The sequence below is a fragment of the Brienomyrus brachyistius genome, chromosome 10 (genome assembly GCF_023856365.1).
Source record: "Brienomyrus brachyistius isolate T26 chromosome 10, BBRACH_0.4, whole genome shotgun sequence".
In the NCBI taxonomy this organism is placed as follows: Eukaryota; Metazoa; Chordata; class Actinopteri; order Osteoglossiformes; family Mormyridae; genus Brienomyrus; species Brienomyrus brachyistius.
Genome location: NC_064542.1, coordinates 22,204,319 through 22,220,883, shown reverse-complemented (window position 1 = coordinate 22,220,883; position 16,565 = coordinate 22,204,319). Strand labels below are relative to the sequence as shown.

Genomic DNA, 16,565 nt, shown 5'->3' with positions numbered 1-16,565 from the left:
TAATTCGTATCCGGCAATTAAGTCAATGTATTTGTAAAGGAAAAACTATTGCTGACCCTTCGTCCAACTCTGGGTTAATGAGTTACCTTTAGGATGTAGGTGATTTCACTGATGTTGTTTGCATGAAGTGACATTTGCAATTGAAGAAAGTAAATTAAATTAGTACACTTTAGTGACATCTAGTGGGAACAGACGGACAATACAGGGCAGTCAGCATTGATTTTCAAACGAGATTAGATAGATAGATAGATAGATAGATAGATAGATAGATAGATAGATAGATAGATAGATAGATAGATAGATAGATAAAAAATAAAGATCGTGAGCATACATTTGTTTTTAACTTTTTGTGCTTTTCCTGTGATACCTAAAAAAAAACATACCTTTCTCGGTTTTTAATGCGACCTGAACAGTGAAGGCATGAGTACCAGTCACAGGGGACGGTTGTCTTACTTCGGTACAGCATTGCCACCCTTGAAAGTATCAGAATGTGTATCCAAATCAAGGTAAATGGTCTGATAAAGTTACAAATTACACACATATAAACATATACACATATTTCGCGTTACTTTTATATGGTCTCTTACAGGACATGGGTTTTGCTTCATATAATGTACGCATGGTGTGTACATATAATTCACACCAACACAGCAACCTTTCGCGGGGAATCGCCAAGATGACTTGACAAATACATTTGGCGTGTTCGATTATAAAACACGTTCGCTTTCATTCGAAAGTCAGACTGACAACTAAGCGCTGTTCTGCTTATACGTTGCCAGTACGCGGCACCATTTTGGATCAATTTCCGCATCATTTAACTCGTTAATCATATGCGCTGATAAGAGCCAACATGGCCACCACCACCCACTCCGTGGACGGGTGATCCGGGGCGCCCTCTAGCCAAGAGAAAATGGTTTAATCCTGTGGCAGGATCATTTCTATTAAATATTTTTATTAATTAAAAATACAATAATTTAAAAATACGATAACAGTAATCGTAGTACTGAAACATAAATAGTGTTTCCATAAATAGATAAACCATTAGGCCTAACTCAAAAATGCACTAAAAACCTCCCTGATCACGTGTAGAAGGTGAATGAGGGGGTATCACGTGATAAGGTTAACGAATGGTGAAGACCCTGATCACGTGTGAGATGTGCTATCTGAGTCTGCTGTGTTGACGTGACTATTCGTGTTCTTTCTGTGTATCGTCTGTGAATATATTGGAATAATAAAAGTGGGAGTTTTTGAGACCGACCCTGATCACCTGTCGTAGGTCCTCTCAGGGTCTGTGGAGTTTTCGTGACTGTTAACGTTCTTTCTGTGTGTCGGCTGTGAATATAATATTGAAATAATAAAAAGAGGGAGTGTGCGAAGCTGACCCTGCTCACGTGTCTGGGGGGCGCTCTCCGGTTCTGTAGCGTTTACTTGACTACTAACATACTGTGCATCATTTTGTGAATATAATATTGAAGTCTTTGAAGCCGATCCTCGTCACGTGTCGGGGGTGCTCTTAAGATCTGTGGCGTTTACGTGACTTCTTTCTGCGTGTCGGCGGTGGATATAATGTTGAATAATAAAAGAGGGAGTGTTTGAAGTCGACCCTGGTCACGTGTCGGGGGTGCTCTCCGGGCCTGCCGTGTTTACATCGCTGCGCTCAGGAGCGGCCGGCGGGGAGGACTTGCTTCTTGTATCCGCGCTATGCGCGTCGTCTTTCGCCGTCGGTCGGTTAAAAAGCCGGTCGCGCTACCCGCTACGCCGAGCAAGTAAGACATCGCCGAGGAGAAGGAGCCGAAGCGTCGCCGCGGTTCCGGCGGCGGGCTGGGGGGTGCTGGTGTCCGACTCCCGTTAGCTAGCTAGCGTCTGACTGGCTGCATCTATGGAGGAGCTGGCCGTGGAAGTTCGAGGGGTGAGCGGAGCCTTCTACAAGGTGGGTACCCTTCCTCGGAACACATCTCTCCACCACCAACAGGGAAGTGACCGCCTCCGTGGGCTGCCTGGTTATGCAGGCCGGTTCGCTATAACTGGGTGTCGCTTTACGACTGCGGCCCGCTTCGGCGCCCTGGCGGAAAGGATCCCGGGGGTGGAGGCTCCGAGCTGGGCATAGGCTCTCCATTTCTGCGGGAACAGGACGTAACTGTGAATCAGCTTCGTGCATTTTTAGCCATGCATTGATGGCATTTCGTTATTTTATCGACGTACCAGCCATGCCAGGCCGTCTGCCTTCTTACCCGTTCGGCTACGTGCTGGTTTGGTACCGGTTTTATGAATTCGTCCTCGGTAAATTTGCATGCCGCAGCCCGATTTTGCATACCGTTTCATGCATGTGTATAGCAACGCTCCTTCTGCACAGATACGTTTGTGATAATTGTTTCCAGTAAATGGGGCAGGTTTTAAAGCAGGGTGCTATTCCTGGCGGTACACAACAGTTAATGGAACATGGAATATAGCGCCTGCCCTTGTTTCACTGGTATAGGGAATATAGGACCTGTCCCTTTTTCACTGGGATAAGGAAAATAGTGCCTGTCCCTTTTTCAGTGGTATAGGGATTTGAGCCCCTTTTCTCTTTCACTGGAATAGTGAATATAGGTCCTGTCCCTCTTACATCCACAGATGTATATTTTTAAGTGTTATATTTGTTTTGTTTAATGTATTTTTTTTATTTATGTCCACTGTTCACGGTTTGGAACACTTCAGTGCCAACTGTACCAAATATAATTGTGTATGTGACAAACAAAGGTATGGAAAAAACCCCTTTGGATGCTGTGTACTTCCTCACAGTGACTGTAAATAGTGTGTTAGGTGTCCATGAGAACTCCTGTGCTCTGAGCACCTAAATGAGGTTTAAAATGGGGCAAATCTCTTGTTTTGGTCCGAAGACCTTTTACTGTATAAACAGTCTTAGCCTGGATGTAGTTGTTGTTAATCTTTGTCCTGACTTTGCATCACAGGCTTTCGTGAAAGATGTGCACGAATCAACTGTTACTGTGGCTTTCGAAAATAAGTAAGTACTAAACCCTGCTTCCCCTAATAAGTAAAATGTACTATTTATTGCATTTAGCACATCATTTTAACCGCGGGGGGGGCATTTCCCTTAGGAGATGGACAGTTTGAGGTGGTGTTACAGTTTGGCCAAGTGCATGTTTGAATTAAGCATGGTAGGCAGCCCGACTCCGGCCGGATCTGTGGAAGTAAATTTGATCGCAGCAGGATATTGCTACAGGCTACATGGAGGAGTTGGAGAGGATATTGATTTATCTTTTGTTTCCTGTCATGCTTTTGAGACTGATGGTTTGCTCTAGTCTTCTTTTTTATTACTTTATTTAAATCTTAAATCCTTTTTTTTTTTTTTTTTTGCCACCTCCCTCAGCTGGCAGCCGGAGCGTCAGGTCCCCTTCCACGATGTCCGCTTTCTCCCACCCACGGGCTTTCAGAAGGAAATCAATGAGAGTGACGAGGTCGAGGTACGCGTCATGAGTCGGGGCCTTTGGGGCCTGGCTGAGATGCAGCACGGCAGGGAGATGTGTACGCTAATTAGCGAGTGCTCTGCATGGGAATTGTGAATTCCGTTAATGGAGACGTCTCTGGGTTGTGTGGCGTGGTGTCTAAGTAGTTAAAATTTGATGTGACACTGCAGGAATGAATGACCATGACATAACTAAACATATGCATGACATAAGTAAGCCTTGTCTGACCATTCAGAGCACCTTATAGCAAACAACACATAAACCGAAAACATACTAGTGATATGTGCTAAAGAACACTCATTAAAAAATGAAATTGTAGTGTAAATACGGGGGCGGCATGGTGGTGCAGTGGTTAGCACTGTTGCCTCACATCTCTGGGACCCGGGTTCGAGTCTCTGCCTGGGTTACATGTGTACGGAGTTTGCATATTCTCCCCATGTCGTCGTGGGGTTTCCTCCGGGTACTCCGGTTTCCCCCCACAGTCCAAAAACATACTGAGGCTAATTGGAGTTGCTAAATTGCCCATAGGTGTGCCTGTGTGAGTGAATGGTGTGTGAGTGTGCCCCATCCTGGGTTGTTCCCTGCCTCGTGCCCATTGCTTCCGGGATAGGCTCCGGACCCCCCTGCGACCCAGTAGGATAAGCAGTTTGGAAAATGGATGGATGAATAGTGTAAATGCAGGCGCTCGCTGCCTTCTTGCGTGATCGCTTCTGCGAAGTCCGATATTTTTTGTGCAAGTTTTGATTGCTTGAGTCGGTTCTACCTTACTCAAGAGCTGCCAGTAATTTTTATTGTTTTGACATTCAAAAGCTTGAACATACTGTTTCTGACCGGAATTCCAGTTTGGACCAGAGGATGAGAGCTGTCGGTGCGTAGCTGGAAGTTGACCTCTGTGGTAGTTGTACAGAAATGCCCCCTGTAATGCTGCCATTTGCCACCAGGTGTACTCCAGAGCCAACGACAAGGAGCCTTGCGGCTGGTGGCTGGCCAAGGTCAGGATGGTGAAAGGAGAGGTGAGCTTTTCTATCCTCTGTGTGTGGTGGGATTTTTTTCCCCCCTTCGGGGAGAATTCCCTAACTATTGCTTTCACACAGTGTATAGTTTTAATAGAATCAGCCGTTTTAAAAGGTGTCATTGTGCCCCCCCCCCCCCCCCCCCGCAGTTTTACGTGATTGAGTACGCAGCCTGCGATGCCACGCTCAATGAGATCGTCACGCTGGAGAGGCTGCGGCCCGTCAACCCCAACAAGGCGGCCACCAAGATCACCTTCCTCAAGGAGCGGCTCGATGTGCCAGAGGACCTGCGGCAGATGTAAGAGGCTCCGCCTCCCACCCCGCCGAATGCACAGCTACTGCTCACCGCCACTGCAGACAGCTCCACTCATTATTGCTCCCTGCTCTGGTCAGTTTTCACCTCGCTCCAGTGAAATCGCTCACCGCTCGCTCCAGTGAAATCGCTCACCGCTCGCTCCAGTGAAATCGCTCACCGCTCGCTCCAGTGAAATCGCTCACCGCTCGCTCCAGTGAAATCGCTCACCGCTCGCTCCAGTGAAATCGCTCACCGCTCGCTCCAGTGAAATCGCTCACCGCTCGCTCCAGTGAAATCGCTCACCGCTCGCTCCAGTGAAATCGCTCACCGCTCGCTCCAGTGAAATCGCTCACCGCTCGCTCCAGTGAAATCGCTCACCGCTCGCTCCAGTGAAATCGCTCACCGCTCGCTCCAGTGAAATCGCTCACCGCTCGCTCCAAAAAAGAAAACAACATGCATTATATTTTAATTTTAGCTTAAACTGTTGCCTGCCACCGAAGTAACTCGGCAGCCAAATCCACATTCAAGCAGCAAGATGCAACAAAATAAAAAGAGCCATCTGTAAAATTAATCACAGGCGTAATTAAATATAAGCTACAAGAGGTACAAGTTTTATAACTAAATGAACTGTTAGGTAAATCCTTTAATTATGACTTAAATAAAATTGACTTGTCTTAACTCCAAATTCCTTGCGTAATGCATATATGGTTTACATAAAATTTCTCTCTTCCCTGTCAAATGTCCTTTTAAATAAAATACAAAGAGTTGAATTGTCAGTAATGCCTCAAATGCATCGTGTGAGCGGGTCCGGTGCTGCTCCGGTATGCGAAGGTGGATGGAGGCAGAGCGAGAGAAGTTTTTTCCACATATGCCGTTGCTTGCTCCTGCTCCGTGCTCGCTCCTGCTCCTGCACCATTCCCGGGTGGAAACTGGCCAGGCAAGACCAGCCACTTTTGTCTGTTTGCATATCGGCACATTTGATGACTTATAAGGAAGAAGGTCATCATTTTCTTCCTTGTAATGCTGTTTACTGTCAATATTTCTGAAATTAACTTGCTTAATGTGCTCAGTGCTGCCCATGCACACGCTATCCCCGCTGCTCCCTTTCTGTGGCCCAGAGCCCCTGATAATATACAGGCTGCGTGCTTAGCCTCTAGTGCTGCCTTCTCAGTTAAGCACCCTGAGCCACCTCCTGCTTTCGTCCTCTAGGTGTGCGAAGGACTCTGTGCACAAAGACTTCAAGAAGGCCGTGGGTGGCTTCAGCGTCTCGTATGATTCCGAGAAGAAGCAGCTGGTCATCCTGGTAAGGTTGCGTGGGCCCCCCGTCCTTCCCTGAGGGAGCTCACCCTAGCCGCCCGTCGCCCCATCTCATTATTATCTATCCCACTCCAGTCGGTGAACGAGGTGACGAGCAAGCGGGCGGCCATGCTGAGCGACATGCACTTCAGGAGTCTGCGCACCAAGTTGACCCTGATGCAGCGGAACGAGGAAGCCAGCCGACAGCTGGAGGTATTCCAACCCGGATCCTGAGGCGTCTCTCGAGCTTAGGAACACGGCTTCAAACTTACTGGGTTGTTATGCCGTCGAGCTCTTTGATGGCGCAATAGCTGCCGTGGAACTAAAGCTGCACAATTTCACATCGCAATTATGTAACGTGTGCAAAATAATCACCAAGGCTTCAGATGATGGATATAAACCGTTGTCCAGATGCTTGTTTCAATACTATATGGAAGTTTACTTGCACTCAGCATTTGGTAAGCAGATTAATAGTGCATGACAGGCATATCACGACACCCAACAGTGAATCTGTATAAATTTGGCATACCTTTAATAAATGTGTCTGATTGCGAAAAGACCATCTTCCACCACCAACATGTTTTTACGTTCATCTGTCCCTTTCTGCTTCGGTGCTTATCGTTTCTGTGATTTGCCGAAACGGTAGAATACGGTATGCTCCGCTAACCAAATTGAATAAACACAAATATATGCAGAGTTTAAATGCATCTCAATATGCAACTCATTAATATTTTAGGCATACAACTAATGTGTTTTGCCAAATTGTGGTTATAAGGAAACATCAGTAGAGTGTTGAGCCTTACATGCAACCCTGAGAGAGGCTTCAGTTGTTCTAAGAAAGACTTGGTGTTTACCGCCACAGAAACTACATATTTATGTTGGAGACCTGAAGTTTAGGCTCCCTGTTGACACAGAGTCACTACGCTAAATATTAAATAAATATTTAGGAAGTGCTGAAGCATTATGTTTTGCTAACCGGCAAGCTAGCTATGATCTGACTGTACTCGCTAGCAATTTAGTTTTTCAGATATCTAAATGGTGGGGGGGGGGCAGACTGGGTGCTAACGCATGTTATACACCATCTTCCATTCTGGCCGGATGTGCATGCTAAGTCTTCTGAAGCTGGTGCACTTCAGCGGTGTTATCAGCTATACGACTAGGTCAGGTGTTTAGAACTTTTCTTTAAACAAAAAGGCACGCTGTATGTCTAAGCGAATTTTGGTGGTGGTTCCTGTATGCAGAGCTCCCGGCAGCTGGCCTCCCGCTTCCACGAGCAGTTTTCCGTGCGGGACGACCTGATGGGGCTCGCCATCGGCACCCATGGAGCCAACATCCAGCAGGCCCGGAAGGTCGCCGGGGTTACCACCATCGACCTGGACGAGGAGACGTGCACTTTCCACATCTACGGAGAGGTATCGTCATTTTCCCCTCCTGAGGAATTGTTTTGGTCGACGAGTCGTTTGTTTCGTTGAGTGAGATCAGACAAGCCGTTCGTTTTCCTTGATGGGAAACAAAGCCTAACACCAACTGTGTCTGCGGTGAGGAGGGGGGTTGTTTGGTTATCCCTTGGCCTCTGGAAACGAAGCAGCCGAGTAGAACTCCTGGGAGAAGATCCAGTAGACTAACAGCCGTGGGATGAGTATGCAGCGAGTGGGCCGCCTGCACCGCTAGCTTGTCGGGCCCGCTGTGTGGTCACCGAGCAGCTAATTTCGGCAGCTCATTTTAAACTGGCACTGGTGGTGTTATGCCGTAGGACCAGGAGGCCGTGCGAAAAGCCCGAAGCTATCTGGAATTCTCCGAAGATGTCATCAAGGTTCCCCGGAATTTAGTAGGTGTGTAGAAAGGCCCTCAGTCGCCACCCTCGCTTGTCCGCTGGGTTTTCCATCATTGATTCATTACCACCACCCCTGTCTTGTTAGGGAAAGTCATCGGTAAAAGTGGCAAGCTTATCCAGGAGGTTGTGGACAAATCCGGAGTGGTCAGGGTGAGGATCGAGGCTGAAAATGAGAAGAAGCCGCCGCCGGCAGACGAGGTGAGTAGGCGTGGCCAGCCGGCGGCGGCCTGACGTGGGTCTCCTCAGCTGGCCGTGTGATATCTAACGGGCCGCTCTCCATGACATGCTCTGCAGCAGGGGATGGTGCCGTTCGTCTTCGTAGGAACCAAGGAGAGCATCTCGAATGCCCGCGTCCTGCTGGACTATCATCTCAACTACCTGAAGGTGAGGAGGGGGGGGGATTCTTGGGGCGGGTGGCCTTGCTTTTCCTGTGCGTGCAGATGTAGTAATCGTAATCCCCTCCGGCCCCCCACAGGAGGTTGACCAGCTCCGCATGGAGCTGCTGCAGATCGACGAGCAGCTCCGGCAGATTGGCGGGGGGCCCAGGGCCTCGGCAGGACGGCCCGACAAGGAGAAGGGCTTCGGTGTGGACGACGGTACTGGCCCCCCTCGTGGGGGGAAACCCTTTGGCCGTGGGGGGCGTGGCCGACGGGGTCCCGCCTTCACCTCAGGTACTTCCTTCTCGGTTAGTGAGGTTTCAGGTCTGTGCAGTCAGAAGGGGTGGAACCAACCCAGCTATCTCAGTAAAACGTGACACCCGGCCACCCGTCTCTTATGAGCTAGTTTAACGTTCAAAAAACAAAACATGGTGATGCTTCCCTGTGGTTAAATGGTAAATGGACTGCATTTATATAGCGCTTTTCTACTCTCTCGAGCACTCAAAGCGCTTTACATTTCATGCCTCACATTCACCCATCCACACACACATTCATACACCGGTGGCGGAGGCTGCCATGCAAGGTGCCAACCTGCTCACCGGGAGCAATTTGGGGTTCGGTGTCTTGCTCAAGGACACTTTGATGGGGTCATGAGGAACCAGGGCTCAAACCTACAACCCACTGCGCCACCATCTTCCCCAACTTAGGCCTGTGTAGTCTGACCTGATGAAGTGCGTGTTTAAATGTGTGCAGTACGATTCATCTGCTCTGCTGCATTTTGATTTCAGTCAATTTGGTTTAATCTGCTGAGACTCCACTGGACACGACACCGTGATCCGAGAACCAGCCGGTTTCCTGGCTGGCAGCTTCGCTGACTGTTCTGCGCTATAGGAAATAGTCCAATGTACTGTTGGCTCCTCCCCTCATTGCTGATAGGCTGCTCGAGTTCTGCAAGTGACCTGCCACTTCCTGTTTCTGCCCATGTGACTTTAATGTACTGAGATGCCACCCCACGCTCCCTCAGGCACCAACTCCGAAGCCTCCAATGCTTCAGAGACTGAGTCGGACCACCGGGACGAGCTGAGCGACTGGTCCCTGGCCCCCACCGATGAGGAGAGCAGAGGCTTCCCTCGCCATGGAGATGGGCGCAAGAGGGGCATGGGTCTCCGAGGACGTGGTGGGAGGGGCCGTGGGGGAGGGGGCTACAAAGGTCAGTGATGTTCCCTGTGGGGCATCCCAGCTGTTTCTGGTCTTGCTTATGGTGACTGCAGCACCCATTAGCTGTTAGGATGCCTTAGCTTAGCACTGTGTAGCTGCATGTGTGCCATTTTGTCAAGCTGGTGCGTGTTTAGCTGCAGGGATTTTTCGCCCGTCTTTAGCCAACGTGTGCTGTAGCTTTCCACTGGGCCCGTAGCTGTGTGTGAATCCCGTGTAGCACTTAGCTAACCAGCCCTACTGCATAACACAGCATGACGGTAAGAGCAAGTCAGGAGCTGGTATTCAGCTCTTTAATGATGGGCCGTCTGCTTTTAAGTTCCTGAAGACGTGCAGTGGAATGATTCCCGCCCACGCAGTTCCAGAGATGTGAAATCCAGGCCCCAGGAAGATTCCCTGCAGGTGAGAATGCGTGAGTCTTTGAAATGGGGTTTGGGTGCAGTTCCACATACTCGCCACTGGGTGTCATTCCCCCCCCCCCCCTCCAATTTCCGGTTGTCGCCCAGTGCTGACATCATCACACACGAAGTGTACAAATATATACTTTATCATTGGACACGTTCCTCAGATGTTTGCACGTGAGCACCCCCAGGGGCCACCATGGAGCACTGCACATGCTGGTGATGTCCACCGATGTGCTTTGTCTACCTTCTCTCTGATGTCTGCAGATTCGTGTCGACGGAAATAACGAGAGGAGCGTCCACACAAAGGTCCTCCAGGGCCCCACCCCTGGAGCCGAGATGGGTGGTGGGGGCCACCGGCAGAGGCCCGCCAAGGAGCGGGGCCTGAAGAAGGAGAAGGCAGAGGGACCTGAAGGGTCTCAGATGCTGGTGAATGGAGTGTCGTAGTCCAGCAGCCGCTCCCCACCGCACTCCTCCCCTCCCGCCTCCCCACTCTGCTCTGTCAAATCCAGACGCTTGTTCATTAGAGACTCGATAGGCCAAAGAGAACGGGATTGGTAGGGCTATTTCAACACACTGGGGGAGGGTGGGCGCACATGACATTACTGTGTCTCCAGCACTTGCTTCAGTGGAAGGGGTGGGGTGGATAGTGGTGTGTGTGGGGTCACTTCCTGCCCGCAGAGAGAGCGTTCGGCTTTAGCGAAAGGTAAACAGGAGACAATTTGCAGGTGGATTGCAGGTTATAATACTCTGTGTGCTCTTCAACATCTAAAGTGAGCTATTATTACTATTATTATTACTGTTATTTGTTCCTCCTCCCCCCCCACCCCACTGTACAGGTTGATGAATAAGTTTTGTGGCTTTTTAGCCTTGCCATTCTTTGATCCCGCCCCCCCACAGGTAGCACATCACATGCTCGTTCCAATGTGATGTCACTGCTTTGACATTATTCGAGGGGAAAAAAAAAAGGAAAAAAAAATCCTGTCTGATTTGTGCCTTTAATCTGTTGTGGGTAGTATCGTGATTGGACGTGTAAATCAGGGAAGAAGGCTGGGGATAACACTAATGTAATATACTTGTATTTAGAGATGCCTGTTCCGCTGATTATTTTCCTTTTCTCAGAGACTGCATGCGTTTCATTACCATTTTTTACATTGGGCAAGAAAACGGAATCGCCCGTGTTATCAAATACTGGTTTTTCCATTAGCCTTGCACTGAAATCTCCTAGGAAGCTGGCGATAGAGCGGTTTGTTTGCCCGGGGGGCACTAGGAGGTGCTCGCCGTCAAAAGACGGAGGGACTCTCTCGACTTTGCTTTGCGGCTCGTGTGGATGAACCAGATGTAGCGCAAGCCACAGCATCAAATGGGTGTCTGCTGATTAACTTAACGCGTGATCGTTTAATATTCCACTTTTCCTTTTTTTTTTTCTTTTAATTAAAACCGCGCTGAAAGACAGTTTAGGCATAAGTGGGCAAGACTTCTGTTTGTGAACTATAAGACTAGGTTGCTTTGTAGGGGATCGCTTTTACCTTCGGTTAAGTAGACATTCTGCTACCCGCTTCGTGAGTAATGTCCTTGTACAGTGTTTATATTTGACAGGACTGTAGAAGCACTGACTAGGATTCAGTGGCTCTGGTGGGTGGACTCACAGACGTCATACTATGAGATCATTCTCAGTCCCACGCCCCTTACTGATTTCACTGAAAGCACGAGGGTTTCGACTAAGCCTGGCTGTCATTGGATGGAGATGAGCTGGAGTTCAGGTGTATGCATTTGTGTGCACGCCTGTCAGATACACTGTCAAGTTCTGTTGGGTATAAGGCCGCACCCATGCTATTGGACGGCTGCAACACTGTATATTATACCATTGTTTAAAAAATAGATGCTGTTATTTTGGACATGTAAGGTAGGCCTTTTCTTCCCGTGTCATTTTGCAGGTGTTTTCTTTTTTCGTATGAAATGTAATAAACCTGATGTGGTATTTAAAATCCTTTGGCGTGCACCGTCTGCAGTGTTTTGAAATCGGGCAGCGGTTTTCTGGCCGATTGTTCTTTTGGCGCCCCGGCCATTCCAGTGAGAGACTCACTTCGCTCCTTGTGCACCGTCTGTCTTACACGATCAGTGCTTGTGCATTAAACCTTAGTTTACTTTCGAGGACTTGAAGCTGTTTAGAGCCATGCCTCTTTTGACTTTCTCTGCCCTTTTATTATATTTGTAATATAAACATCTGACGTTACACGCGACTTCCAGTTTGGAACTGCTGTCAAATTCCGTCCAACACCGCGCTCACTTGGTGCCGCCGGTCCAGTAGTTTTGGGTCGTGATCTGCTTGCCGTCCGGTGGAAGAATGGCTGTTCGGACAGGAAAGAGCGTTTTTACCAGACGTGACTTGTGAATTTCTACCACAGGGTAACCGACTTGGTGTGACTTGTGATCCTGCACCTTGGGATAACCCACTCTGCATGATTGGTGATGACATGACTGGTGAACCTTCACCAAGGAGTAATCAGCCCGGCGTGATTGGTGAACCCGCACCTCGGGATAACTGGCACCACGTGATTGGTGAAACCCGCACCTTGGGATAGCTGGTGCCGCGTGATTGGTGAACCCGCCCCTTGGGATAACCGGCTCGCTGTGACTCGTGTCACTTACAACAGCAGGCGCGCAGATCTGTCATCATTTTTCACATCCGTCGTTGGGTGCAGTAAGTGGGCTTTTGGTGCTGTGGTGCCAGTCTGTGACACCTTCTGCAGGAGATATCCAGCGAAGGCGTTGGCGACTGGAGAATCACAGCTCAGGGCTGCCGCTTGACAGGCCCTGCCAGGCCGTTTACCATCAGTGTTCTTAACGCCTTCGCGCCCGGCACAGAGAGCAAGCAGATGGTCCTCGGAAATGTCCTCTAAGTGTTGCCAAACGGGACGATTTGTAGTTATTTATTTTGGGAATGTATATGAATTAAAAGATTAAAAAAATAATCCGATGTTTCTTGCACACGTTGTAGGCTGTCGTGGTATAAAACTTCAAACAGAAACGTTGTAGATACTGAACTGAGGTAGACTGACCTTGTATATTACTGCACTTTGGGCAATATTTTCTCTGTACATATTAGCAGAACCAATTTGGGTTTTATGTTGACATTGTTTGGTTATAGTGCAATATATTTTGTATGCAAGCAGTTTCAATAAATAAAGGTTGATCTTTCTCTGCTAATTTGGTTTCGTTTGTCTCTGTGACATTGTTAAATCACGACTCAGAAATTCAGCATCAGCGTAGCTTTATGATGCATCAAAGCATTTGTATTTTATTATTTTTTTTAAAAAAAAAACAAGGTTAATATCATGGGTAGTACAGTGGTTAGTCACCTCACACTTCTGGGGCCAAGGTTTTGAGTCTCCGCCCGGGCTGTGTGTGTGTGGAGTTTGCATGATCTCCCTCTGTTGTTGTGGGGTTTCCTCCTGTGACTCCTATTTCCCCCACAGTCCAAAAACATGCTGAGATGAACCACAGTTACCAGTTTGTCTATAGGTATGAATTGCGTGTGTTTGGCATCCTGCATTATTCCCTACCTTGTGTCTGTAGCTACTGGGACCCCTGTGACCCTGGATTGAACAAATGGATGGATTTTATTGCTCTTTCTAGGTTATATGGCATGGAATCTTGCAATAAAAAAAACCTCATCTGTAGCTCCTGTGTTGAGCCACTAGATGGCAGTGTTCTGCTGCCCAGGGGTTTCACTTGCTGGGTTGGGTGATCAGTGTTTTCTACTATTTCTCGGGAGATATTGTCTGTTCGAATGTCTCCGACAGCCTCTGACAGAGCAGCCCTGGCTAAGAGATGCATCCCAATTATTTCTAGCGAAAAAAAAAAGGGGGGGGGGGGGGGGTGTACGGCTTCGGCCTCCCGCTGGCCTCGCTGTGGAATTAGAGCTGTCATCCACGTACTCCGGAGCCTGACCTACTTTCGCATGCTCTCTCACTCTCTCCCCATGACATCGATGAGCGCGGGCTGGGCGCAGACCCCGCATCACACCGGCGCGGGTGGGCTCTGAGGATGCGGAGCACCACCTGCCCGACCCCTTCGCCGGGCACCTCAGCAGGATCGTTAAGAAGTGCAGGGGAAATTGATGATGGCACTTAGAATGGTGCCTGGAGTGCCATTTAATTAGCATATAATGGCAGAGCCTGTGCATCCATTACAGTCTCGTATTAGTCGAACGGGCATTCGGCTCTGAGTAACTAATGCCAGTGTTTTGCTGGATTGGGGGTGGGGGGCCGGGTATAATTTGTTACTTGAGGAGCGAACTCGGAGCCCGCTTGAAGATTTGTCCTGTCTGCTGCCCCATGCCTAGCTTTTTATTGGGAAAGATTTATTTAGGAAGGTGCTAATCAGTTGGGGGGGGGGACCTACTGCATCTCCTAGAGTATGATGCTCAAGTGACTTTGGAATGACCTTATAAATACGTCCATGTGTGGTTCTTCTACCGCTTCCATTTTTCTGTTCTGTCTTTTGTTTCGCCCCGTTTTTTTTTCCTTGGGGGGGGGGGGAGGGGCTCTTTTGTTCTCCTTTCCCCGAATGAGCCCCTCCAACTTTTTTGGCACTGGCTGGCCCCTCGTTTAGGAAGGACTTCACAGGCCACGGGTGTGAGGCGCTGGCATCCGCCCTGCCAACGCCGCGGCTGGGCTCTGCCGTCCCGGGTGCCCGGGGATGCCAGCGCCTTCCAGCAGTGCATTCACAAAACGCTGCCCTTTCAAATCATCTCTTATTGTAAACATCGTCCGTGGGAGGCGACGTGCTTGTCTCCCAGACTCTATGCCAGCTGGTCTCCAGTGTGGTGTTTTAATTCTAACAGATTTTTACTAGAAATTCCTGCTCCAGAATTCCCAGTCCCAACATTTATTTATTTATCCACCCCCTCCGCACCAGACAAGTGCCTCTCTGTTCAGGTCTTTTGTGTGTGTGTGTGTGTGTGTGTGTGTGTGTGTGTGTGTGTGTGCGTGTGCGTGTGCGTGTGCGCGCGCATGTGTGCATGCAGGCGTGCTTGTGAGTTTCCTACTTCCCAGACCTCCACTCTTAAACAAGTTGTTCATGTGGGGCAGCATCTCTCAGACTTTCCTGGGAAAAGGACCATGTGACCTCCACGTTCCTGTTTCCATGGCAGCTCTGAGTCACGTTCCACTGGCCCGCAAGCTGCACAATTTACAGTCCTTTTCGGCCATGGTCGTCAGGTTGGGGCTGAAGGTGAGGTTGTGGGGCAGTCCACTGTCCCACAGACACTAACAGGTCCCAGCCCCCTGCTGTAGGGACACATTCCTGACACATTTCACTTGGACACATGTTGGGCTACCTGGACCAGATGTTATTGGCTGGTTGTGGTCATGTGACTAATTACATCACCACTGATGGTGCCATAGCCATTCATGTCATGGACTTTAATGTCTGGGTTGCGGCTTCCTGTATTAGCCTGAATGGGGTTGTGGTCAACACCCTTTGCTTCTGGCGCAATGGCTCTTCAAGACAGTGGTCAACATTCCAAACATCCAGCAGAAAACGTCATGTTTGATGGTTCTTTATGTACCTCCATGTAGCTCCAGGATCACACTGAGGCCTCAGTGAAGACGGGTCACTTTCTGTTTACCTAATTAGTGCCCCAGCATTGCTTTTCACTCTGGAAGACTGAAGAAACCCTCATTAAGTGTCAGTGCGCAGTAACGGTTTACAGAGTGTAAACGCTTCAGAGCATCTAATCCCCTTTGAGTGGGCCGGATCCGACACCCGTGTGAGCAAGAACCCTCCACGAGGACGACCTTGTGGACTGGGGCTGGGGTGGCACCTTGATTAATTGGTTCCCTTAGTAGAGAGCGCTAGTTGGAAAAAAAAATCAGGCAGACCAAGGTCACCCATGTCAGTGGAAGGACCCGCCAGTTCAGAGCAAAGATCTCTCTGGTCTCCACTTTATTATTGGCGTCTGTTGCTGTCTTTCCTTACTTGGCGTGTATTTGTTTCCTTGGCTGCTGCCCTTATGCTGTTGCACCCTTTTCCTCACGTAAGGAGACTCCCTTCCAGCACTCTCTACATGGGCTAATTTTGTACTTTTTTACTTGTGCAAATGCCATCGATGGCACTATTTATTTGTGTTTTATTTTTCATACGCAGCGAGGTTGTCTGAGGTCGCCCGAGGTTACCTGGGGTTCACCCAGGCGTGAAGTTACAGCCCCTCCTCAGAAAGACGGCCAGGTGTCTCCCCGCTCGAGCATTCTTTCCCATGGGGCCAGATTCTGAAAGCGAGATTCCGAGCTCGCGCTCTCACGGGAGGGGCTCTGGGTTTCACAGGGGCGCAGTGGTTGGGTCTGGGGAGGGCGGGGGGGTGGCACAGGTGCCCCGGAGCTTCTGGTGTGTTGCGAATCCAGGGAACAGGGGCATCTGTTTCGACCTCTGACCGTGGTTTTTAATGTGAGATTAGCAGCTGTACCTGCTCTCTGAGCTTCTTTGTACGAAACTGTTGCACAATTGAAAGCGGAGTATGCGGGGGGGCGGGGGGTGGAGGTGGGTAATCGGGTCCTTAATCGCTGCAGATTTCCGCGGAACATGCCACATATGTACCACCTGCTCCCTGTCCCCTCGCTCCCTCTGGCCGATTGACAGTCCAGTTTGACAGTCCAGTTTGACC

The 16,565-nt window shown here is 49.3% G+C and overlaps 1 protein-coding gene across 1 annotated transcript; it reads left to right on the top strand.

Moving 5' to 3' along the window:
• Positions 1–1,161: 1,161 nt before the first annotated feature.
• Positions 1,162–13,108, top strand: fmr1 (fragile X messenger ribonucleoprotein 1). The gene is made up of 15 exons (XM_049028374.1): positions 1,162–1,930; positions 2,952–3,004; positions 3,371–3,464; positions 4,409–4,480; positions 4,630–4,778; positions 5,985–6,078; positions 6,168–6,284; positions 7,313–7,483; positions 7,825–7,903; positions 7,991–8,103; positions 8,200–8,289; positions 8,381–8,576; positions 9,307–9,492; positions 9,817–9,899; positions 10,166–13,108. The coding sequence occupies exons 1-15, from the start codon at positions 1,880–1,882 to the stop codon at positions 10,343–10,345; spliced, it is 1,728 nt and encodes a 575-aa protein (XP_048884331.1). The 5' UTR covers positions 1,162–1,879; the 3' UTR covers positions 10,346–13,108.
• The last annotated feature ends 3,457 nt before the right edge of the window (positions 13,109–16,565 follow it).

Excerpts from the sequence above, each read along its gene's own strand:
- fmr1 (XM_049028374.1), top strand. The coding sequence starts at position 1,880 with ATGGAGGAGCTGGCCGTGGAAGTTCGAGGGGTGAGCGGAGCCTTCTAC. Across the intron at positions 3,465-4,408 it reads ATGAGAGTGACGAGGTCGAG|GTGTACTCCAGAGCCAACGA; the intron begins GTACGCGTCATG and ends ATTTGCCACCAG. Across the intron at positions 9,900-10,165 it reads CCCAGGAAGATTCCCTGCAG|ATTCGTGTCGACGGAAATAA; the intron begins GTGAGAATGCGT and ends TGATGTCTGCAG.